This window comes from Magallana gigas, chromosome 5, assembly GCF_963853765.1.
Source record: "Magallana gigas chromosome 5, xbMagGiga1.1, whole genome shotgun sequence".
Taxonomy (NCBI): Eukaryota; Metazoa; Mollusca; class Bivalvia; order Ostreida; family Ostreidae; genus Magallana; species Magallana gigas.
Window position 1 is genome coordinate 20,256,962 of NC_088857.1, and position 23,970 is coordinate 20,280,931.

Here is a 23,970-nt window from a genome sequence, read left to right on the forward strand (position 1 = left end):
TTCCGGGTGGGTTGTCTGCTCGTAGTTGTCCAATTTTTTTTTGTCAACATACAAGACAACTGTTAGTTGACAAAAATAATGAACTGCATTTTTGTTTAACTCCATTATATTAACAATTAAAATGGACCTAAAAAATAAGATAAAGTCAATTCTAAAAAAGCAGGTAAGTCATTTGCAAACTGAAAACTAACGTGGACGTGTCAGCAGCTAGATAAACACATGCGCTCGAATTTACTCCATCTTAAGAAAATGATTTCACGTAACTGATTATTAGATAATAGGAGATTGAGCGCACAATTTATCAGTTATTCAGAAGTTTATTTGATAGCTTTATAAATTACTTCACAAAATCATTCACCAGGTATGAACCGTTAGATGTTTTTAATATGTTGCCTCTGGGTATGTTGGGCGTTAACAACAAAATATTTTTTTTATCTGAATTTATAAATGCTTTAAATCAATTACACAAATATATGCAATAAAACAAGGTAGGAAATGTCATCATAATATAAATCCAATATTTATAATCAGCCACTCTTTCTTTTAAAAAAAATGTATTGCATATTTGTAAATTAATCCATTGAATTATCTGTCTTGAAATTTCATATATACCCAAATAATCTATCTATAAACAAATAGATGACTGCTTATTTTCTCTTTTTTTAAAGTAGAAAAAATATCAGTTACGTATATTTCTCTGATTTCAGGATACATTTGTATCCCCCACGGAGGAAGTGATAAACCATGATTCATTCACCGGGGGACCAGTAGTTACCAAATATAAGGTGAGGGGTTGTCACAAGCACTTGATGGTACTACATGTATTATATTTCATGAATGTTATATCTTATGCACGTAGTGCATGACTCACTCTGGATAATGCAAAAGTTTGCATGTATCATTGTACTTATATTATGAATACCAGTAAATAAGAATAATATCTCTTAATTGATTTAAACATATTTTATTGATAATTCAAGAGGATTGGGCAACAGGCTATGTAAACCCTCTCCAAAGAAAATTCTCTTCTAAAAAGCTTTGTTCCTTAGTATTTCATGGGATTTAAAAAAATATTGTTTAAAGAAAATTATAAAAACACTATGAAGATCAATAAAAAAAATGCCCCTTGGAAGATTTTGCTTCAAAAAATTACATTTTATGATAAACCATCTTTTGTGTGCAGCAAGTTAAACCGAGTAACCCCCACGAAGAGCAAGAGATATTGGATGGTATTGATAAAGTTTACTACAACACCGAGGGCATTGACACCAGTCATTATGAATTACAGGTAAGATGTAACTGTTCATAGCTGATTTGCTATTTTATAAAGTACATATTTATTGTCAGGAAAATCTGATTAATACTGATTTTGTTGTGATGATTTGCTTTGCGCTTTCTGATTTATTTATGTTCCCACTTCAGAAACTCCCAGAAGTCTTGGATTTAGGTGACATTGATTTAGATAGAAAGAGACTCAGAAAACAACTGCAAGTGGTAAGAATTGTATTTGGCAGCTGTCTATTACCTCTTTTTATTTAAAAAAAAAAGCCAAAATCCTTCTTATCTCTGACATTAGCATCAAGTAAATAATTGCTTCTGTAGGTTTCAAAAAAAGTGTCGGACCTGGTTCTTCAAAACCACCCTGCGTACGCCCGGGAACTCCAGCGGGTGATGGACCTCCAGAAGACTTTACAATACGCCACTGTTATCTGTGCCAACGGCAGGAGGTTTGCGGTTTTTCTTTATTCAAAAGCTAATGCCGATGTTTTAAAATATGCCTCAATGTGATAAGTAAAATATCAAGTACATGAAGTGACATTTACATGTACAATGTACATGTTGTTATTGAAAATTGTCAGTCTTTTTTCCTCTTTCTATTTTATGACCTACAGTGTACAGTGTAATGTTCAGTATATTTACATGTGTTTCTGTTAGGTATTATTGAAGTTAGGTGCATTTGTATTATATGAACAATTTTTATTTGTTTTTCTATTTTCAGACAGTTGTCATCTGCCAGGGATACCTTTACTGCAGCTAGTCTGAACATGTTGGCCAATTATAGGAAGAGGCAGCAGCTGGTTAGCATTATGAAGTCGCTGAGAACCATCAAAACATTGGTAAACATTCATAGAATAGAATTGGTTTTCAAGAAGTAAGCAGACCTCTCACTGAAATTTTTAGCACAAAAATCATAATAATTATTTGTTTTCTTTCCCTTCTTTCAGCAAAGAACAGATGTGAGACTAAGAGAACTAATGGAGGTACAGTAACTGTTATAGCTTATTTATGATACTTTTAACAAAAATAAAGTTTAAGATTTTAATAGATATTATTGAAGAAGTATTTTTAAAATAGTCTCTTGTGTTGTGTTGAACATATTTTATTGACTAATGCCAAAAGGATTGGACACAAGTTCCAAAAACTTAGAATGTCCTCTCCTTGTACATAATATATTACAGTGCCATACAATGCCAGTTGACATTGATAACAGTTATAGAACATGTAATGAAATACAAATAAATCATTAGTTTTAAATCTAGAATTAGAATTAGGATGGATAAGAAAGTTATGCAAATAATTTCAAAACTTAGATAAATCTACCACACTTTTGTATAAATGTATGAACTTCTTTAAATATTTTTATGTTTTCATCATAAGATAAAGTGTTGTCACCCCAAAGTAACAAATGTACATCAATTATATTCAAAAAGTTCAGTGATAAAAGATTATACATAAATGATTGTCTTAATGATGAATATTTTTTACAAACGAAGAACAAGTGATGTGCATCTTCTAAACTTCCACATGAACACATTGGGTTGGCTATTATGTTACACCGATAAAGATCACAATTGAGAACACAATTATGCCTTATTTTCGTATGAATGATATTCAAGAATCTTTTACCAAAAGAAAAATACTTAGGAGGTTTTGTATAATTGCTCTGTAGTGATTTCTTAAAAATATTTAACGAAGTAGCTTCCTTGGTATTATTATTCAGACTATTCCACTTACTAATAGTGTCAGGAAAAAATGACTTATTAAAAGCTTCTAATCTACATCTAGGCAAAGAATAGTTTGAGGAGTTTCTAGTATTATAGTTGGAAGTGACATTTCTAATTTCAGGAGTTATGTCTTTTAGATAAGAAGGAACAAGATTGTTATGAATTTTGAACATAGTAGTCTCTTGAAAGATTATGGTCCATTGCTCAGTCAGTCAAGCAGTCTGTCATTCAATGAACCTTATAGTATTTTTTTTTTACTATCATTTTAAGAACCAAGCGTCAAACTTCATATTAAAAGTAGTGCTACCTTTATATGTACAGGATGATTCCTATTGATCTTTAGGGTCAAAAGTCAAAGTTCATCAGATTTGTTTATATGCATATTAGTATTAAAATTATTGTTTGAATAATTTTAGGTCAGGTTTACTACTTCACCAACCAGTTTTCAAATAGTCTTGTGTCTTTTAACTCAGACATATTTAAATTGTTAAACCAATAGAAAATAAAATCACATATCCAATGCACATAATTGTTTAAAATTAAGCACTAATAGTTTTTGCGGTTTGATATTAGGAGGAAGATTATTGTGGGGCCATTCAACTTTGTTTAGAGTGCCAAAAAGCTGCCAGCACCTACAAACACTTTACCTGTATCAGGTCAGTACATACAGTAGCATTGTCCTTATCAGGTCAGTGATAACTATCAAGTGACCTGTATCAAGTCAATACACACAGACAATCTCCTGTATCGGGTCAATACACACAATCTGCTGTATCAAGTCAATACACACAGAAAATCTCCTGTATCAAGTCAATACATGTACACAGAAAATCTCCTGTATCAGGTCAATACACACAGACAATCACCTGTATCAAGTCAATACACACAGAAAATCTCCAGTATCTGGTCAATACAAACAGACAATCTCCTGTATCAAGTCAATACACACAGAAAATCTCCTGTATAAGTCATTACACACAGAAAATCTCCTGTATCAGGTCAGTACACACAGACAATGTCCTGTATCAGGTCAATACACACAGACAATCTCCTGTATAAGTCAATACACACAGAAAATCTCCTGTATCAGGTCAATACACACAGACAAAGTCTTATATCAGGTCAATACACACAGACAATCTCCAATATCAGGACAATACACAGAGACTATCTCCTGTATCAGGTCAATACACACAGACAATCTCCAGTATCTGGTCAATACACACAGACAATGTCCTGTATCTGGTCAATACACACAGTAAATCTCCTGTATCAGGTCAATACACACAGAAAATCTCCTGTATCCAGTCAATACACACAGTCTCCTGTATAAGTCAATACACGCAGACAATCTCCTGTATCAGGTCAATACACACAGGCAATCTCCTGTATCAGGTCAATACACACAGACAATGTCCTTATCAGGTCAATACACACAGATGATGTCCTGTATCAGGTCAATACACACAGATAAACACCTGTATCAAGTCAATACACACAGACAATCTCCTATATCTGGTAAATACACACATACAATTTCCTGTATTGGGTCAATACACACAGAACCTTTATCAGGTCAATATACACAATCTATTAATATTTCAAGTATCATTGTAGTGAGTTGAACTCCAAACTCCAGGATACACTTGTGATGATAGAGGAACAGATTGATGTGGCATTGTCCAAGACCTGCAGCAATTTTGATGAGACTCACTATGAGAAAGTACAGACAGCTTACAGGCTGCTTGGGAAAACTCAGGTCTGAGGAAATTTAGTCATAAATCTTGTTGAAAAATATATACTTAGTATGTTTATCTTTTGAATGTAGTGAATTATACAGAATGAAGTTTTATCTTTTTCAAATTTAATAGTTAAGCTTGGCTGTTACACAGGTTCTCTGTGTAATGTATTACCTCCATTTCGTACTGTGGAAAGAGAAAATATATAAATGACAAAAAAAAAAATGCTCGAAAAGTCAGAGCATAATTATCTCTAGGTGTGCAAAGAGTAGAAATTCTTTTCAGTATTCAATATACTTTTTTTCCAGACGGCTATGGACCAACTCCACATGCATTTTACCAGTGCCATACACAACACAGCATTCCAGATAGTGCTAGGATACGTAGAGCTGTGTTCTGGTACAGGACGAGAAAATTTCCACAAGAGACAGTATACAGATCTATGTAAGGTAAGGATTATAAGCTGCTGATGTGGCCTACTTTGTGGACATAAAGCTGATAAATTGGGTGTACATATTCCTTCTCAATTTTATATGCACGAAGAGCACAGTTTATGAGAAGGAGATTTCTACATGTATTACTCATATAACTACAAATTGTAACATTAGGCACTCTGCATACAACAAAACAGTTTGTCTTTTGAATAAAATGTTCATGTGTATCAAAGTCATACATGTATTGCATAATAAGGAAATATTTTTTTTTCATTAGAGTGTTACACAAGAAAGTTTTACACCCTGTCTGATTGACCTGAGCAAAGCATTATGGGAGGTCATGAGGAGCTATCACAAGACAATGCGGTGGCATGAGGAGCATGAAGAGGAGTCTGAGGAGACAGAAGGTCTGTAAAGACTAAAGATTAAGAATTTCATCATGCATTATCTTGCTTTAAATAACATGTTTATGTATTGCCAAATGGTCTTGAAATGAGAAATCCTCAATAACTGATTATGCTAATTTGGATTTTTCAACAGTTTTACAAGTGGGTACTAAATATGGATTTTTATTCCAAGAAATTGTTTGATTATTTAATGGATCATTCAATTTGACTAAGGTTGAAACAAATTTTAATTACATGCTTATCTGCATGCATTTAAAAAAGAAGAAATAATTTACATGTATTAACAATATAATAAAGACAATTTGTTCTTGTTTGTAGATGGTAAAGCTCAAGCAGACTTTACAAAACACTACATCAAACAGAAGCTGGAACACGGGCTCAGTCGGATCTGGCAAGATGTGCAGTCGAAAGTCAAGATCTATGTGCTAGGAACAGATTTATCCGGATTCAAACTGGAGGAATTTATCCGCGTGCTAGATCTAGTCAACAGGTGATTTTAGATCATGGCATATACATTTATGTACCATATATGCAAAAATATATGTAAATGTCATACATGTGATGCCTGTATGAATAGATACACTTTATGGAATGTAATGTACTTTAGATTTACAGAACTATATTTACAATTCTGTAAATACAGATTAACTCAGAATAATTTGAATACTGCAGAATCCTTATTTTATGTGAGCACTTACCGGTAATTCTGCGATTCAACTGTTTTGCATTAAATCACAAGACTATATATGAAATCTGAGTTGAAATCTGTTTGAAAAATAAAAGTGAGATTTTAAAATCAGCAAGATGTGCTTCTCCCAATTTTACATGGGCAATTATTCCTCATGTTTTATAAGGAATCTACAGTATATGCTTTTATATATTAAATGCTAACAATTATTAATATTTTTTTTATTCAACATCAGAATGATAGAGATTGGAGAGGAATTCTGTAAGAGCAAATCAGAAGGTCTTCAGGATTCCCTAAAACAACAGAGTCTGAACTACTTCAAAAACCACCACAGGTGAGGACCAGGAACTGATCAAATTTGTTTCTAGAGCTGTTATTCATTTCAGTCGTTGGTCAAACAATGCTGCTAAAAAATCAACTCCCAAATAAGTATTTTCACTACTTTGACTTAAAGCATATGTACACATGAACAAGTTTGAATAAAAATTTGCAGTTATGTACATGTACATGTACATGTATTTGTAGATCCTTATGATAAGTCTCATATATGATGCTCTGAATTCCTTATTTTACGCGAGTACTTAATTCCGCGATTCAACCCTTTTGCATCAAATCACAAGAATATAAAATCGCGAAAGCTGAATTTTTATCGTAGTTCTGTTTAGTTTACATTGGTCCGAAAAATAAAATTTGCGAGATGTACCTCTCACGATTTTATGCGGATATTAATATTAATTCCTTGCGTATAATAAGGAATCCACAGTAAACATAACACAGTAATATTGTCACAGTGTGTAATATATGGTACAATTTACCCACAGGTACCGCATGGAGGAGCTGCGTATGTTTCTGGAGAACGAGGGTTGGGAACTGTGTCCTGTCAAGCTATCCTTCTCCTACGTACAGCTCTTGGTAAGGCATTGCGTTATTGTATTGGCCTGCTTGGTTTCTAGATATCACTGTGGCTTTGTAAACATAGAACCATTTTAACAAGAGGTAGTTGGTGTCAAACAACAATGTGACGTAGGCCTGTCTATTTCATCGTAGGCCACTAAGCCTTTGCTCTTTGAAATCAACAAGATTTTTCTGGCTTTTGAGCTAAGACTATGCAATCAGTGTATATTCCACTTGAAACCAGCGTCATTTTTAATTTGTTTTGATGCAACAAATAGATAGTTAGTCCTACTGAAAATCCAATTCCTTGTTAAAATGGTTCTAATACCAATTTTCACAGATTTATTTGTCAAGTTAATCCACAAAATAAAATGTTTATTGATGTGCAATTTAATATCTACTTACACTGTATTGATAGGATTATTGGCCACATTTATCCTTGAGAATGTGACTTTCACAAAATCCATAAAAATTGATGCCTCTGAGTTTTGATTAAACCATAAACTGGGGATATATTTTTGCCGAATGTTAACAATGATCATATCAACAGTGATTATGAAACGTGAATAAAATGCTTCCTTACTCCATTTTCTGGAACCATTTTTTTAAGAATTTGAACTGGATGCAAATTACGAAAATAACATCTTATCAATATTTATACTCAATTAAAAAAACTCAATAAAAGGAGATTATCCATATTAAAATTCTACTTAAATAATTGAAATGCTATGAAAACATACTGTATACAGCATTATTTTCGCCCATTCTAATTTTTGCGCTTCTACACTTGCAAACAGTTTCGCCCATCCAGAATACGCCCAGACACAGTTTTGGTTAAAGAGAGATAACTTGAGACTTTGGAATTTCCAGTCTTAAATTCGCCCACTGACAAGTGCAAAAGGGGCCAAAAAAAAAAAGGGGCATATTTCCTTGTAAACAGTATTCACTCGAGTTAATGGAGCATCCATACACAACAACAAAAACTCAAAATTCTCAAAGCATTTGGCATATAAATTTTAAGTATGCAACAGCAGATATTAATTTTTATCCGGTTTGTTATGAAATGAGTTCTCTGATGATCACAACCCTGTATTTACATTGGCTGTTCCAAGAACTACACATATTTCGGTTACCAAGACGATATACCATAATCATACAACCCAAATCAGATGATTTTCATTGTCTTATCAGGGGAAAACACAGCTGATAAACCAGGTCAGGAATCAGTATAATTTCTAATATATTACCTCTGCATGATCTATTGATTCATGAGTTATCCATAACATAAATTTTATCCATTCTCCCCAAACATACAGCTTTTCCTTCTCTGTGAATGACTTCAGAATGTTGAATTGCAAGAATTATAAAATTTCTTTATTTTTTTATAAAAAAAACCCATGAACATCATGATTTTAAACACTCCATTGAGCTACTATACACAGGTCAACATTTACACACATTTCATGACAACATTTATCCGACAATCTACAATTACAGGTATTCAGTTATGTCTAGTTTGCGCTCATGTATTAAATGTTGGTTTTTATTTATCAGATATAAAATAAAAATATCATACTGGAATTAAAATCAAAACTTTTTTTTCTACGTCCAATGTTAATTAATCTGAATCCAATGAGGCAGCTTGCAGGCTCTTCTCTGCTTCTGGCGTTTTCAAATCCACATCTACAAAGTCATTTCCCTTCTTCTCTTCCACATTTCCTTCGCTCTTCTCCACATTTTCTTGCGTGGTTTCCTTCTCCACAGTGACTGATTCTTGCTTTTCCTCCTCACCACTATCTGGTTCCCCTTTCTTTGAGCTGGAACCCTCCTCCAAGTCCACTACATCTCCGTCAGATACACCCAGACCTGAAGAATCACCGACTGGCTCCGCAGGTCCTAGTAATTTCATCTCCTCCATGTTTCTCTCCTTATTAATGTCCTTTTTGTCTGAGCTGGCAGGTGCTTGTTTCTTTTGAACTGTTGTAAGAATGAATACAATGAAAAAATCAAATGTATATTTATATTATCTCTTATTATCATATACTGTGGAATCATTTAAAATTTGTGGGGGCCAATTTTCGTGGATTTTGGGTTTTTTGCTCATTCAAGGGGATTGAAATTCAAGGATGTGACAGCATGTTTTCAGTTTCAATAAGAAAGATTTCTCTTTTTAAATTTGTGGTATTCGTTAGGTAGCCCTCCCCTTTGACTTTACATCCTCAACGAAAACCAATTTGACTTTACATCCTCAACAAAAACCAATTTGGTTTTTGTTGAGGATGTAAAGTCAAAGGGGAGGGCTACCTAACGAATACCACAAAAATTGAGCCACCACAAATTCTAATGATTCCACAGTACATGTACATCGATCATCATAAACTACTGTTGTTAATAATGTAATCTTCTCTCCTTCTCCACATTAACAAACTATATACCAGTAGAATGAACTTTTGCTCTGTCAAACTTCGTTTTCTTGAACTAGATGGGACTGTTTTAAATCTTTGAGATTTCTGAATATTCGATATATTGAGGGTAAACTACTTACAAAATAAGTGGTTGGGGCTCACAAATCAATTCAACATATCCGTTAAATTTTAGATATCAGTGTTCGAGATATCTAAATTCAACTGTATGCAATTCTGCTTTATTTAATGTTGAACTGATGATCGAGTAATACAATTTCAGGATACCTATTTTTTCAAATATGTTTCCTGAAACAAAACAACCTATAACAGACTTCAATAATTGCTTTGCCACCAGGGTGATTGATAAGAAAAGTTCAATGATAAACAATACTGTAGATTCCTAATTAGATGCGAGGAATTAATATTGGTGTAAAATTGCAAGAAGCATCCTACGCGGATTTTAAAATCTCGCCATTATTATCTTAGAGTTGAGAACTATAAGAATCAAGAATAAAAGATCCACATTCACAATTTTATATTCTCGCAATTTGATACAAAACAGTGAGATCACGGAATTAAGTACCGGTAATCACGTAATATAAAGAATTTACAGTACATGCACTTCTGCTGTTTTTTAACTATGGGTTTGAATTTTGGTTGGATTCCAAAATAGGTACATATATTTTTGCGCTTTTCTGAATTCATGCAATTTAATTTAATGTCTGTGAGATGATACCACAAAAAAAAGTACACATTTAAATAGTAGAATTCCACAGAAAAATTCATATTTGCAGTATTTCATGTGAGATCAGCTAGACTCTTACCAGGTTCGCATTTCTTGTTGCCATAGGGATAGGACTTGTAATAGCAGTAGGTAATGAAGAGAATGAAGAGAGCTAGACTCTTACCAGGTTCGCGTTTCTTGTTGCCATAGGGATAGGACTTGTAATAGCAGTAGGTAATGAAGAGAATGAAGAGAGCTAGACTCTTACCAGGTTCGCGTTTCTTGTTGCCATAGGGATAGGACTTGTAATAGCAGTAGGTAATGAAGAGAATGATGAGGAAGCAGAATGCCAGACAGACCCCTGTAATGGCCCCATACACAGTGGTCAGAATCACGGCCTTCTCTAGCTCCTCCTTTGTGTTTAGAGCTTGGCTGTCTGAAAATACAACATACACATTCCTCTCTTATAGTCAGAGATAGCCTATATTATTTATGACACATTTAAACAGTGGAATCATTATTTATATTGATGTAGTATGGAATCATTTAGTCTGTTGAGGAGAAAAGAATCGTAACGTATACGAACAAGTCTTTTCCCTATCAATTCATGAAATATTGAAAATTTGCTTGTTTGAAGTATACAGTACTTATAACCATGCTTTTCTTTTACTTTTTTAAATTGCAAGAAGCAATACTAAATCAAATTGATACAATAATCAAACAATTAACGGTATTGTCTTTAAGAATTTTAATGTTTTTGGATTTTGCAGTGCTACATTGTCCATTAGACTTTTTTTACTTGATTAGGATAAATTTCACAATCTTTTTTTCTATATAAATCATGATATTGGATGGCTGTACTTTCTTGTGAAGCAGCTAGTGAACAAGATTTACCTGCATCGGATGAAGCGATGTCAGACGCTGAGTTGCTGTCATTACAAGTGGGACGAAAAGTCAGTTGAAAGTCAAAGTTATTACCGACAGACTCGGGTTCACTAATGTTGACGAATAATGAGTATGCATCAAAACATTTTCCACTCGTGAGATTTGTATATGGTCCCCTGTACTGAAATCAATAAGAAAATTCAAATCAATTTGTAAAAAATAATGAATTAACAAGTATATTGTATACAGGGTTATTTTCACCTAGTGTTTTTAACAGGGTTTTCTAAAGCAAAAAATCTGGTTATTGAAATGGTGAAAATGGCGGGTTCGTGGGGACGCGTTGCCTAAAGGGTTACCCCTAATGCACGGATTACTCCTTCCCCAGTTTTCAAGGAAGGGAATTGATGGTTTGCTGATCAATTGTACATATATCAGAGATGTGCATAGCACTGGGATTTTGATTTTTGATAATTCATGAAAATAATACTAGCTGTTGAACTTAGTTATTTTCTTGCAGAATATTGCATATAGGGTACCCCCATTGTATGGATAACTCCTCCTACAGTTTTCAAAATAGCAAATGATGTTTTGCAGTACCATTGGACATATATCATAGATGTGCATATTACTTGGGTTTTGATTTTCAATAATTTATGAAAAAAATACTAGCTGTCGAACTTAGTCATTTTCTCGCAGAATGTTGCATACTAGTATAGGGTACTCCATTTCTCTGAATAGGTACCGGTAGTGTTTATCAATTCACGTTGACAAATAGATTATGGATTCAGTCCACATAAAAAGAAAACCTGGTTTGCTGCCACATTGATAGCTTATCACTTGTTACATGTATATCTCCCTCATCATGTGCAAACACTTTCACCTTGTCTTGAATTCGCCCAGACAATGTTGTGTTTCAATGATAGATAATTTGAGACATTTGAATTCGTCCAGTCTTAAATTTGCCAGCTGACAATGAGGGCAAAATGTGGGAAAAAGAAACCAGGGATGAATATTTCCCAGTTTATTACAGTAACATTATGAAAGAAATGAAGTGAACAAGTACATGTATAACATTAGAAAGGTTTAACATCATCCAACAATCAGATAAAAAAGGAGTGTCTTTATACTGTTAATTCCTTATATTTTGTGAGTACTTAATTCTACGATCCCACTGTATTTTATCCAATCCGGAGAATATAAAATCGCGAACGCGGAACATTTATCCATATTTCCTATAGTCCCCAACCCTAAGAAAATAAAGGCGAGATTCTAAAATCTGTGACGGGTGCTTCTCGCGATTTTACGCAGATATAATTTACTCGCGTTTAATAAGGAATTTACAGTATGTGCCAATTTAAAACCTTCCTTGCCAGAACATGTACTGATATGTCTGATTTTAATGAAAATTCATATACATGTATATTAATGATGTACAGTAATTTTAACAAACGGTACTCTTATAATGCCGAAGGGGACCAAAAAAAAAAAGAAAATCTGAGAATCAGATATAAACCCACCTCATCTGGTTGGCCACTAGGACTGGGTGTAAATTTGAAGATCATCCCAGTATTTTCTAAAGTACCTGCTCCCTGCACACATATCTGGCGCTTGCATCTCTGAGAGTTGTTGATTCCCACTGTGACCTCACAGTAGCCCCTGGGTAGGCGGTCTTTGCTGACCAGAAGGGTCACGTTCTCTGTGGAGCGAGGGGCCAGGGTGAAGCTCCCTCCACACGTGTTGTTCATACCGGCCGTAGATCCACTGATATAAACTGAAACGTTTCACAAACTATAAGTTATAGTATGGGAAATTTTGATATTTACAAAAAAAATCCTAACGACTATCTTTTCTCTATAGTTGTCATGGTTACTGCCACATCAATGTGAAAATTAACATGAGGTTGTAGCTAGGGAACCTGTCTATTTCTTTTAAAGAAATTAAATTTATATCTACACTACATAAATTTAAATTTTTTTTAATATGAAAATGTCAGTCTTTTTTCTTTCTATCCCTTCCTTGTCATTACCAAACCCTTTTATATCATTGCTTTATTGTCATTGCCTTTCTAATTAAAGAAAATACATGTGGATTTAATACATGTAATATGTCTAGCAAAATACATCAGCATTATCTCATTGTGCATAAGCAAGTTAAGAAGGTGATGCATGTCTGCTTACAAGGTTGATGTTTTGTTATGACTGCCAGCATTAGTTTGTATAAAGTGTTCTTTGGACAACTATCAGGCACAATACTCTTTGTGAAAAATGCTTGATTGTGTCTTATTTGTCTTAGAAGTAATCTTCTTAACCACTGCTATATGGGATGCCAAAATTACTATATTGTTTATGTGCAAAGAACGACAATTTTTAATTTAAATCCTATGGCCTCACAGACAATGTTCAGGCTTTTTTTCATGATAACATAGATCTGTGACTAAATAATTTTCTGTTGGGCGTTAAGGAAATTATCTCCATGGAAGTAAAGATATTTTTTTTGAGTAGAGCAAACTTAATATGTTTCTTGCATGACGAATTTAATCAATGAGAGAAAAGGGCAGGAAATATGACACATGATCTCAGAAAAGACATTTACATAGCAGCAGCCATAACTTGATTGATTAAATATAACTATCGTCTCTAGTATATTATTATGAACAGTCGTTCAGTGTATCTGCTTTTCTCTGATGTAATAACGAATTCCTAAAAATGCTGCACTTGCTAGGCTTCATTTTTGTTTAATTTGTAGTTTCTGTAATTTCCAATTCGTTTTATTTCTGAAGGTCAACCAGAAACATACATGTATGGTTGCAAATTGTTCCTTTGAACCAGTGTATCAGTTTTGCTATGAAAGACTAGAGAGATGATTTTTTTTTTCCTTTATTAATATCCATTTTTTAATAATTTATTCACATCTATTATAATTTTCTGTTCCTTTTATCAATGAGGGGTCAACAAAAACATATGTTTGCTCAGCTAGTTGTTTTAGCTAGGGCTATGGTATTACCGTTTACCAATTTGGAAAGGGGGGGTTGAAAGTTTTCATTTTGAGTTCAGATAATTTTATTTCCAAATTCTGGGCCCTTTAGGGCATACAAAGGTACATGTAAAGAAAAACAAAGAAAAAAAAAACAAAACAAAACAAAAAAAATAATTATAAGAAATTTAACAACACCTACACACTAACACAGAGAGAGATGGTTTCTAAATGAGATTTTATATTTACATAAAAGATGAGTCTATGACAGTCTCAGTTGAACATGAGGCTTTTCTCAGCTGAAAACAACTATAAATGTAGCTTGCAAAAATTTCAATAACATCACATTTATTAGACATTAGCCAGATAAACTTATCTTTATTACATAGATTTTTACAATTTTTACATAAGCTATCCAAGGATTCTATAAAAGGTCTCCTTAATGTATTGTTTGATGTACAATTAAATATAAAATGAATTTCATCTTCTACCTCAGATTTAGTATTATTATAGCGACCAGTTTCAATGGCTAATGAATAAGAACTAATTCTAAAGTTGGTAAAACATTTTAAAACATGAGGATTGTGAATGACAGAAAAATGTTTCTCTACAAAATCTTGTTTTGAAAAGGGCATATGTTCTGAGTTTACCAATTTGTTTATCTGCTTTGTCTGCAAGTGCATTTCTCCAAGTGTCTTTATATATTTCACAAAATTTGCTTGAAGCTATTGACGCAATATTTCTACATGTATGAGTTATCTCCCACGTGACTATTCCACTTTGATCTGTTCGATCAGGAATCTTGACATCTGTTTTTTAAGACTTCGCGAACATATCTCATCTGAAGGTCAGTGCTTGGGAGAAAGAAAAAATATCAACATCCTCTATCGAAGTAGAGTTTTACTAGTGGGTGTTAGTTGGAGTTATTTTTACTCACGCATTCTTTGCGCTAACGCGCAATGAAAGAGCCAGAGGAAGATGACTGCCTGAGATAATCCTGCCATTGTGAAGCTAGGAAAAAAAATAGAGACATGAAAAGAAGAAATTATTAATCATAATTGAAAAAAAAACACTAAACAATAATAGTTTGTGATTCATACGTGATTAATTGTTTGTCGATGATAGGGTGTAGTTTTTGCCGTGCGCTTGCCGACAAGGACATTGAGAAGGGCAGTAGGTCGTTAGAGAATTGGTCTGTATAAATCTAGTCGATGTATCGATTTATAATATTTTATGGACTACAGAGATACTGAAGTTAGATTAACAGAGAATATGAAGCGGATCTTGGCACCACACGTGTTATGTGGTTGTGAAAATAAAACTGCAGCTGAGATTTCAATTACATGTAATTAACCAGATTCGGTTACTTCTCTTTAACCAGGAATCAATTCAAATGATTATTTTGATAATAATTTATACGGACTTAAACAAAACAAGAATCTGTTGTAGTTCTAAATACATACGTTTTTGTTAGAAAATCACGCCTATATCCCCGTTCGTTTATTCACACTGAAACTGGAAAAGGTCGGCCAAGCGGAAGATACCACTGAAGAGAAAACGGAAATGAGTCGTGATTCACTTGTTGATACATAGAGCAAAACCCAGTTTCTTTCTCCCTGCTCAGTTAATCGGGATTAAAACATGTCAAATCGGATTCTTAGAGTTTCGCGAACGACATTTTCAGGACGTACACATTGTGATTTATCTGGGAATGTAATGATGTCGAGGACTGTAGCTCTCGCGCCTCTCTCCGAGGCTAGCTTCGCATTTCGTAGATATTAGATCGATATGGAAAAAAAAGAGATTTTTTCAACACATAAATTTGACTGTGACGAATGTACGGCTTTGCTGTTTTGGTGTGTCTTACGATATCGCCATTATCATTGATTTATTTATAAAGATGGTTGTTCGAGATTTCCTTCTTATAATCAATTACGCCACAGACATTTGTAATTAACAGTGTAGGCTTTGAAGTTTACGTAAGTCGAGCCGAGCCTATCTGGCGTTATTAAATATTTCAGATTAGCGCATTCAGAAAGCTTATGTTTGAGTAGATAGCACATGCAAATTGTTACTGAAACTCAACCATAATCATTTAATTGTAGTCTGATAATACAAAAGGCTACAATGTAGCCATAAAAGACTTAGCGCCAAGTTCATTTCCTTCCTGCTTAAAAGTTTTGACCACCGGAAAAAATGTTACATAATGATGTATGTTGATATAGTGCTAAATCTGCTTTGAAAAGGAATTACTTGATGGCATTCTTCCTCAATGAAAAGTAATGAAATGGAGGTAATGTTAATTGAATCTATATAACAAGAAAGAAAGAAACGCCTATTGAATTTCTTAAGTGTTTTCCAAACTTTCGAAGTAAAGTAGAACAAACCCAAAAATGTGCAGGTTAAATTTAATAGACCCACTTGTCATTAGAATATGAGTTTGTGTAGATACATGTGTAGATATAAACAACAAACTGAGGTTACATACACACGCGGAAACAAAACGCGTGGATATGCACATGCTGTGCTGTTTGTATGCACCGCGAGCATGCGTGGATCCAGAAGAGGGGGGGGGGGGCAGGTGTCCCCTTATTAAAATTGAATTTTATTAAATTAAGATAGTAAAGTTGCAAGGATATGCCCCTCCCCACCCACCCCGATTTTTTTTTATATACGCCCATGACGAAGCCGTGTTGATGAGAAATATAAAACCTTACTTCGTTTCTAGTTAGTTACCTGTTTGTCCGAATTATCTGGCTTTTATAAAATAATTTTGATATTTCACTTGCCAGGAAAACCTGGCAAATAAAATAAAGCCAAGAAATAAAGCTAGGAAAACGGCTAATAATTTCATTTATTGCATAGTTATCAAAATTCGTTTTGAAAAATCGGTTAAAAGGCCAGGAAAACGTCAGACTGTTTATTTTTTAACGATTTTAATATTTTACTTGCTAGGGTTCCATGGCAAGTAAAATATCAAATTGGTAAAAAAAAAAAAGCAAGAAAAACGTCATATACTAGCACTTTGTACTACTTGCCTACATGTCATTTATTTTAATACGAATTTGATAACTATGCACTAAATGAATGATTTTCAATTTTCGAAGTTTAGATAAAAGATCATTAGGGACAACGTAATTCCTATATTTTTGATAGAGGCCCATGGGCCACAATGCTCACGTGAGTTTTGATTAATGCATAAAAATAAACATGCGCATGTTCTGGTATCACATTAGAAAGCTGAATTTTAGAAGTCTATGCAATAGGCTATAAATAACAAGATATTCAGAATGTGGTCCTGCAACATTTTTCATTATTCTGGCTATAGTGCTGGGTGTATTTTTACATACATTTATTTACATTATGATATTCGCTGTAAGGTCATATGAATAAATTATATAAATATGTTTTTGTAAGGTCATTTGAATAAATTATACAACATTATGGTTGTTGACAATGAACCAATTCTAATTAAAGTTAACTTTAAATGAATTTAGATAATATTATTTTCAGTACCAGTTAAAACATTACGTTGATTACTTTTAAATTTATTGCACATACATATAAGTATTTTGTCTGGATATCTTAGTTTCTTTTTTTATGCCCATATAAGAGTTACAAATAGGTTAAAAAGAATTCTATAAATTTATTTGTGTACATGTATTAAGAGAAGTGTTTGCTGTAAGTTTGAAATATTATGATATTTCTTTATTACAGGAATTCCGATTTATGAAGTCATGGATGAAATCCCCTAACTCAACACTGAACTTGAGCACCACCGAAGATACCTCAGGTGGTGGCACTGTGATGGAACCTTCTAAGCGGCGCTACTTTGTGCAGAGTGCCACAAAAAATCCATTCGATGAAAAGCCTGATGAAGATGAAAATGAAGATTTCTTTGCAGGATCATTGGTAATAAAAGTTTATCTAATTTCAATTACATTCTTTTATCCCTTGCATGATGGGCTCGTTAGTTTGATTAGAAGTCTGAAACTATGTTGTTTGATTAATTAATATTATTTGTAAAAAAAGAAGTTGTGTCATGTTGTGTTTCTAATGGAAATCAATGAGCAGCAATTATTTGCAGTGGAGAAAATAAATGATGAAAAAAAAAGAATTTTAATTATTAATGTTTTGAGATTCTGGTTCAGCTGTCCCCAAATTATCAAATCACTCAACTCAGATCTCAACTCGAATTCTTTAAAGAAAAGGGCATAGATTTGAGGTCAACACTTGTTGGCAAAGTAATATTGGCTTAATGAAAGTTGATTTTAATTCATATCTCGCAAAGAGCATTGCACATGAGGATGTTAATCAGATTTTTTTAAAAGCTTTCAGAGGTATGCTTTTCATTATTAATTTAAAATCTGAAACAATTCTTCTCCTTAAGGGCATTTTTAGGTGATTCAATTGCACATGGTAATGTTATCTTTCTTTACCATCGAAACAAGCCAGTCTTCCTATAATTACACAAACATGAAAATCAATTTGTGGAGTGCTTCATCCAGCAGCCTTTTCTAAATGAGTTTCTCCTTTTTGTCTAGGATGACGAAGATAACGGTAACCTTTCAGACAGTGATTCCGATGTACCCGACGAATTGAAACAAGATTATATTGACGAAGTGACGGGAGAAGGAAGGTCAAACAGGTCATTTGAACTCTTTAATTTCATAGTGTATATTGCACAATTCTTTAACAGGATGGGGGTGCTGGGGATTGGGGGGGGGGGGATTGCATAATTTTGTTCTCTTTTTTTCGAAACTCAGAGAAATTGATCAATAGAACATTGCATGCTGCAGAGATATATAGAAGTTGTATTGATGATTTTGTCAAGAAATAGATTTTTTGAGGTCTATTATCTGTGTGTTAAATTGGTCTATCAAATTGTTGAAGTATATGAAAACTCGGATCAATAAATGTTTCTGTAGAAGTAAAGGGTTGTATTTACGATCATTTTTTCTTTTTCTTTGTTTTATACAGTAGGCAAATAAAGAGACGACTTTCAAAGAGTAAAAATGAGAAGTTTATTCCCATTGTCACAAATACCACCTTGAATGTAATGAGGGTCATAGGTAGGTCAAGGTCATTATAATTTTTTTTTTAAATCTTCAGGTAAAAGCCTGAAGACATCAGCATGTTAATTTTCTTTACCAATAATTTTTCTGTTATTGAAAAGGAAAACTTTTCAAAATGTATTGATTTTTGGGGAAAGAATGGTATCCCATGTACATGTATTATTATACATATAAAAACAGTATATATACACATGAACTGACCCTATTCTTATCTGAAATGCTGTTAAAATCACATTTTTTGCGCTTAACAATAAATTGGAATATATATATATATATATTTGCTTAAGAATTTAAAATGGTATAAGTGTGCATGCATGATACCATCTTACCTATTCCCATCAGGTAAATACATGCAGATGATGACAGTACTGAAGCCCATTGCATTTGATGTCATACTGTGTATGTCCCAGCTGTTTGACTACTATTTCTACACTGTAAGTTGAAACTATATCTTTATGTACTGGTATATACTGGTAAAAGCAGAGTGCTTTATATTTTTTTTCTTAGTGGTATCAATTTTTTTTATCTGATTTCAGGTGTATTCCTTTTTTGGTGCTGATACGGTGAGTATGAAACACAAAATTTATGACACATATACACACAAATGAATAGTAGACAATTTTTTTATTTCAATCAAATGAAAAAGCCCATCAAAATACCATAATATATGGTAAGGAAAAGTCAGTTTGATTAGCGAACAGAAAAAACAAACACTATTCTCCTGTGTTCATTTCAGGGTGAAGAATGTTGAGAGTAATGGTAGATCATTCCCCCCATAGAAAACAAAGGAGTTTGGTATATTAATGGGAATGCATTAATCTCCTATGTTTTGATGTTTTGCAGACGACTAAAAATGAGCGCTCGATCAACAACCGACTCAACATAGCACTGCAGAGAATCCATAACAATCTGATCGCCGAATCTCCCGTACCTGGGGCCCCACCCGTAGACCAGTCCGAAAACCTGGTAAGTAGGTCAGGGTCATTGAGAATCAGGTGATGTCAGTCTGGCAGTTAGGTCTTATCATTGTCAGGATGTACCTGTCTGTCACAGCTACATTAATTACTCTGCTAAACGATTTACAGATACAGTTCTGTTATTCTCACATTGCTTTGTGTTCTCGTGTATAAACTGTGATAAAATTGATTTAATCTAATAATCTCTGTTAATGTCATGTTCTGTAAATGTGGTACCACACGGTGGTGTTTTATATGGTTATTTTTCACAGGAGAAAATGCCTCAAGCCTACTTGTCACCGATTGTTGATCTCCACAGAAGGGACCAACTGTTTGGATTAGCAGAGCGTGTTGTTGCCGTGGAATCTCTGTAAGATCCATAATTATGCACTTTAATCAATTGGTTCTTTTATCTCCAACATCTGCAACCTGTTCTTGAAGAGTCCTTTGATATGTATTTTTTTTTTGCTTTGTCTTTTACTGATTGAGAGCAGATTAACCAACTTTAAACATGCATGTTATTCCATAACTCACGTTTACCAGCCACATGTTGCATGTAAAGCATCTATTAAAAAATATAGAATGTGAAAGTAAGAGCAACATTAACTTAAGGAGGAAAAAATTAATTTAACTCATTTTTTTCATGAATAGATTGTTATGTCTTTCACAAGGTCATCTATATTTATGCAACAACAGAAAATTACTTAAACAAGTGTTGATACTTTATCTGAGAATATTTTTATGTATCTTCTTTTTTATTTGTCTAAAGGATATTCCTTGCCAAGCAGCTAGAACTGCTCCAGCCACATTTAGAAGCCATGATTCCCACCAATAAAAAAGCTTTCTTACAACAATTCTTTTCTCAGGTAAAACAAATTACGGTAACTCTTTTTATTGTTTCTGTTTCATATTAATGATCAAAAACAAATTTATTTATTAATGATACACTGCTTAAAATAGTTATTCTTGTACATTAAAATTCATTATAATTTAATCTGTGGGATTCATTTTCAGACGGTAAATATGGCGGAAGAAGTGAGGAAACCTGTGTACTGGAGCGTGTCCGCTCAGGCGGTGAACTATGACCAGGTTCAAGGTCAAATGGCTTCTGTGCGATGGGACATCAAGGACATCATGTCCCAGCACAACCCTTATGTGGACAGCATACTCAGGGTAAGTCCTGTCTTCATGACCACTCAAATAGACAGCATCCTATTTAGACAGAATGGTCAGAGGACCTCATGACCATGTACTCCAACATAGACAGAATATTTAGAGTAAACACTGACTGTGTGTGCCTCAGGTAGAGAGAATGCTCAGAGCAAGTGCTAACTTATCATGAGCTCATAGGTTAGAGTTATTATCATCTTCATGTTTGCAAAAAATGTGTAAAAATTGAGAGAGTAGTCATGGAATCAAGTGTGTGTCGTAGATCCTTTACATTTACACTGTATTCGAATGTATTCGCATAGAATTGTGCATATAAACTAAATTTTAAAATGTACCATTGGAATATTGAAAACTGGGCCCAATTTAAAAAGCACAAGGTTTCCTAATAAAACTATATTTTTTTATCCTGCAACTTAAAAATTATTCACTTCTTGGGAGATGTATATTCTCTTGGTTTGTTTTATAATACCACTGACACAAATGTGTATATGTACATACATGTTTTTACTTATGACACTTGTGTGTATCTATACTAATGACAGTGGTGTGTATCTGTTGTCAGAGTTTTGAGTCGGTGGCCCACCAGTTGGTGGAGATCAACAGGAGAGTGCCCATCCCCCGGGTCGTCTACCACACCCTGTGGGAGCACTGTGTCAGGCTGGCCAACAGGACGTTTGTGGAGGGGTGAGTACTTCAGGAAAAAAACCTCACATAGATCATAACACAATATATCCAGCTATTACCGGTACAATCAATGTGTTTGGAAGTACTCCAATATTTACATTGTAAAACAATTCTGTGGAATACATGTATGTAAATATTTCTCCATTGACCTTTTTGAATGAGAGTAAGACATTGTTTTGGTCAAGAAGAAGTAAGAAAGTTAAATCTTACAAACATTTGTGTTGTCTGATATACATGTTTTGATGAATTAAAAACACAGCATCACTCAACAGGTTTTTATATTTTTATTCTACCACATTTATGTAGTAAAGTCTAATAATGTTGATTTTACTTCTTTTAGGTTTTCAAATGCCAAAAAGTGCAGCAACGAGGGCAGGGCATTAATGCAGCTTGACTATCAGCAGTTTCTAATGAAATTAGACTCTATCATGGATCTCAAGTATGCCAGACTATTGGTCAAAATAATCGAGCAACGATCAATGATAATCATATTTAATTGGTGAAGCATTTGCTTTAAATTAACAAAGTATGTAGATGCAGGGTAAAAGATTATTTACTTGTTGTGTATTGCATGTTTTTACAGGCCTATTCCAGAGAAGGAATTTGTAGAGGGTTATATAAAGGCCTATTATCTCCCAGAAAGTCAGCTAGATTCCTGGCTTCAAGATCACAAGGTATTGGTGTCAGATATACTTTTAAAGGGTAAAAAGGGAAAGATTAATAAGGCTTCTTAATTGTTACATGTTGCTGTAGAATAGTAGCTTTTAGATTAACCTTTAATAAGCTATTGAAACAAGGACTGTTTACATGTATGCCACATTTCCATGTACATTGTATGTCACAGAACTTGTATATTGAATGAGCATCAATGCATGGTTCAATATCTTGACATTCAAGACATTCAGCCTATAAATAACATTGTCTGTTTTGCAGGAATATTCAAACAAACAGTTACTGGCTTTGATAAACTCGGTTGACCATATTAACAAGAAATCAAGACAAAGGCTTATAAATATTGTGGAGGAAATGGACCGGAGCCGGCGATAATGAGGTGTCGAGGCCTATCAATCATGATGTGGATAATTATGCATGTGAGAGAGGTGCATGACGTGTAATTGTATACATTAAACACGTACTGGATACAAGAAATCTAACTTAACCAAATTGTTACAGTAAAGAAAAGGAGTGAAAAAGGAGTAAAGTGAATTGTTGAAATTTCATTTACAAAATAGGTGAATAAGAAATGTAGAAGATAAATTATGTATATACATAATGATATCTGTGTTATATGTACATGGCCAAAGCAACATTCCGAGATCAGATATTCAATATAATGCACATTAAATGTATATTTTTATTAGAATGGTATCACGAAATCAAGACTGTAAGGCATTTTGATTGCCTGTAGATACTTGAATTCAGATGCTTGTTTATGCAAGTGTTCATTAATCTGTGATACTCATTTGTTATGTGTGTGACACGTGAAACATAGTGCAATAAGTGTTATTTAAAGTTTATATGTACAATTTTTACCGGTACGTAAACATAATAAATCACAAAGTATAGAATCCAAAGTTGTTGAGCAGTTTTTGTTCATGTGCGAGTGATTCCATTTTACACAGTACACCCTGTTCTGTTGCCATTTGCATACCTTTGCCAGTCAAAAACATTTGGTTCATCCCATTCTTCAAAAACCTTATTTACGCTTGCAATTATGCTTATTTGGAGAAATACATGTACATATATATAAACACACCTTGACTGAAGAAGGTATCATTTGCAACTGATGAGACATGGAAATTTCTTGCATGTAATAAATAGAGTTTTAAATAAATCACTTGCTGTTAGCAACAAATCAGAATATATATTTTGGATACAATGTTTGAAGAGCAGAAATTTTCAACTAAGTCTAGGTTTATAAATAACCGAAA

At 33.6% G+C, this 23,970-nt stretch overlaps 2 protein-coding genes across 4 annotated transcripts; one reads left to right on the top strand and one right to left on the bottom strand.

Annotated features, from left to right (window-relative positions):
• LOC105339971 (syndetin) lies at positions 1-23,607 on the top strand. Of its 2 annotated transcripts, XM_011445772.4 has the most exons (28): positions 1-163; positions 708-785; positions 1,184-1,288; positions 1,423-1,494; positions 1,603-1,727; positions 2,000-2,117; positions 2,226-2,261; positions 3,579-3,661; positions 4,623-4,764; positions 5,053-5,193; positions 5,456-5,585; positions 5,904-6,075; positions 6,509-6,607; positions 7,095-7,185; positions 8,359-8,382; positions 17,872-18,066; positions 18,699-18,802; positions 19,135-19,226; positions 19,572-19,663; positions 19,766-19,792; positions 20,073-20,195; positions 20,458-20,555; positions 20,955-21,051; positions 21,200-21,358; positions 21,918-22,039; positions 22,380-22,478; positions 22,623-22,713; positions 22,973-23,607. In XM_011445772.4, exons 1-28 carry the CDS (start codon positions 122-124, stop codon positions 23,084-23,086), a joined length of 2,871 nt encoding a protein of 956 aa, XP_011444074.3. In that variant the 5' UTR covers positions 1-121; the 3' UTR covers positions 23,087-23,607. The 2 variants fall into 2 exon arrangements, with proteins under 2 accessions (XP_011444074.3, XP_011444075.3); XM_011445773.4 differs by lacking the exon at positions 8,359-8,382 and having other exon boundaries at positions 2-163.
• Positions 8,520-16,000, bottom strand: LOC105339970 (uncharacterized). Of its 2 annotated transcripts, none has more exons than XM_034475817.2 (6): positions 15,618-16,000; positions 15,092-15,165; positions 12,699-12,952; positions 11,191-11,362; positions 10,565-10,732; positions 8,520-9,144 (listed from the first exon to the last, which is right to left on the bottom strand). In XM_034475817.2, exons 2-6 carry the CDS (start codon positions 15,156-15,158, stop codon positions 8,786-8,788), a joined length of 1,020 nt encoding a protein of 339 aa, XP_034331708.2. In that variant the 5' UTR covers positions 15,159-15,165; positions 15,618-16,000; the 3' UTR covers positions 8,520-8,785. The 2 variants fall into 2 exon arrangements, with proteins under 2 accessions (XP_034331708.2, XP_065940426.1); XM_066084354.1 differs by having other exon boundaries at positions 10,481-10,732.
• Positions 23,608-23,970: the final 363 nt, after the last annotated feature.

Bases quoted from the DNA above. Each gene is read 5' to 3' on its own strand.
- LOC105339971 (XM_011445772.4), top strand. From the start codon at position 122: ATGGACCTAAAAAATAAGATAAAGTCAATTCTAAAAAAGCAG. The intron at 1,728-1,999 runs GTTTGCGGTTTT...TTCTATTTTCAG, and splicing joins ATCTGTGCCAACGGCAGGAG to ACAGTTGTCATCTGCCAGGG. The intron at 6,608-7,094 runs GTGAGGACCAGG...ATTTACCCACAG, and splicing joins TACTTCAAAAACCACCACAG to GTACCGCATGGAGGAGCTGC.
- LOC105339970 (XM_066084354.1), bottom strand. From the start codon at position 15,158: ATGGCAGGATTATCTCAGGCAGTCATCTTCCTCTGGCTCTTTCATTGC. The intron at 11,363-12,698 runs GTGGGTTTATAT...TATTGATTTCAG, and splicing joins CTAGTGGCCAACCAGATGAG to TACAGGGGACCATATACAAA. The intron at 9,145-10,480 runs GTAAGAGTCTAG...TTCTTACAACAG, and splicing joins CAACAAGAAACGCGAACCTG to TTCAAAAGAAACAAGCACCT.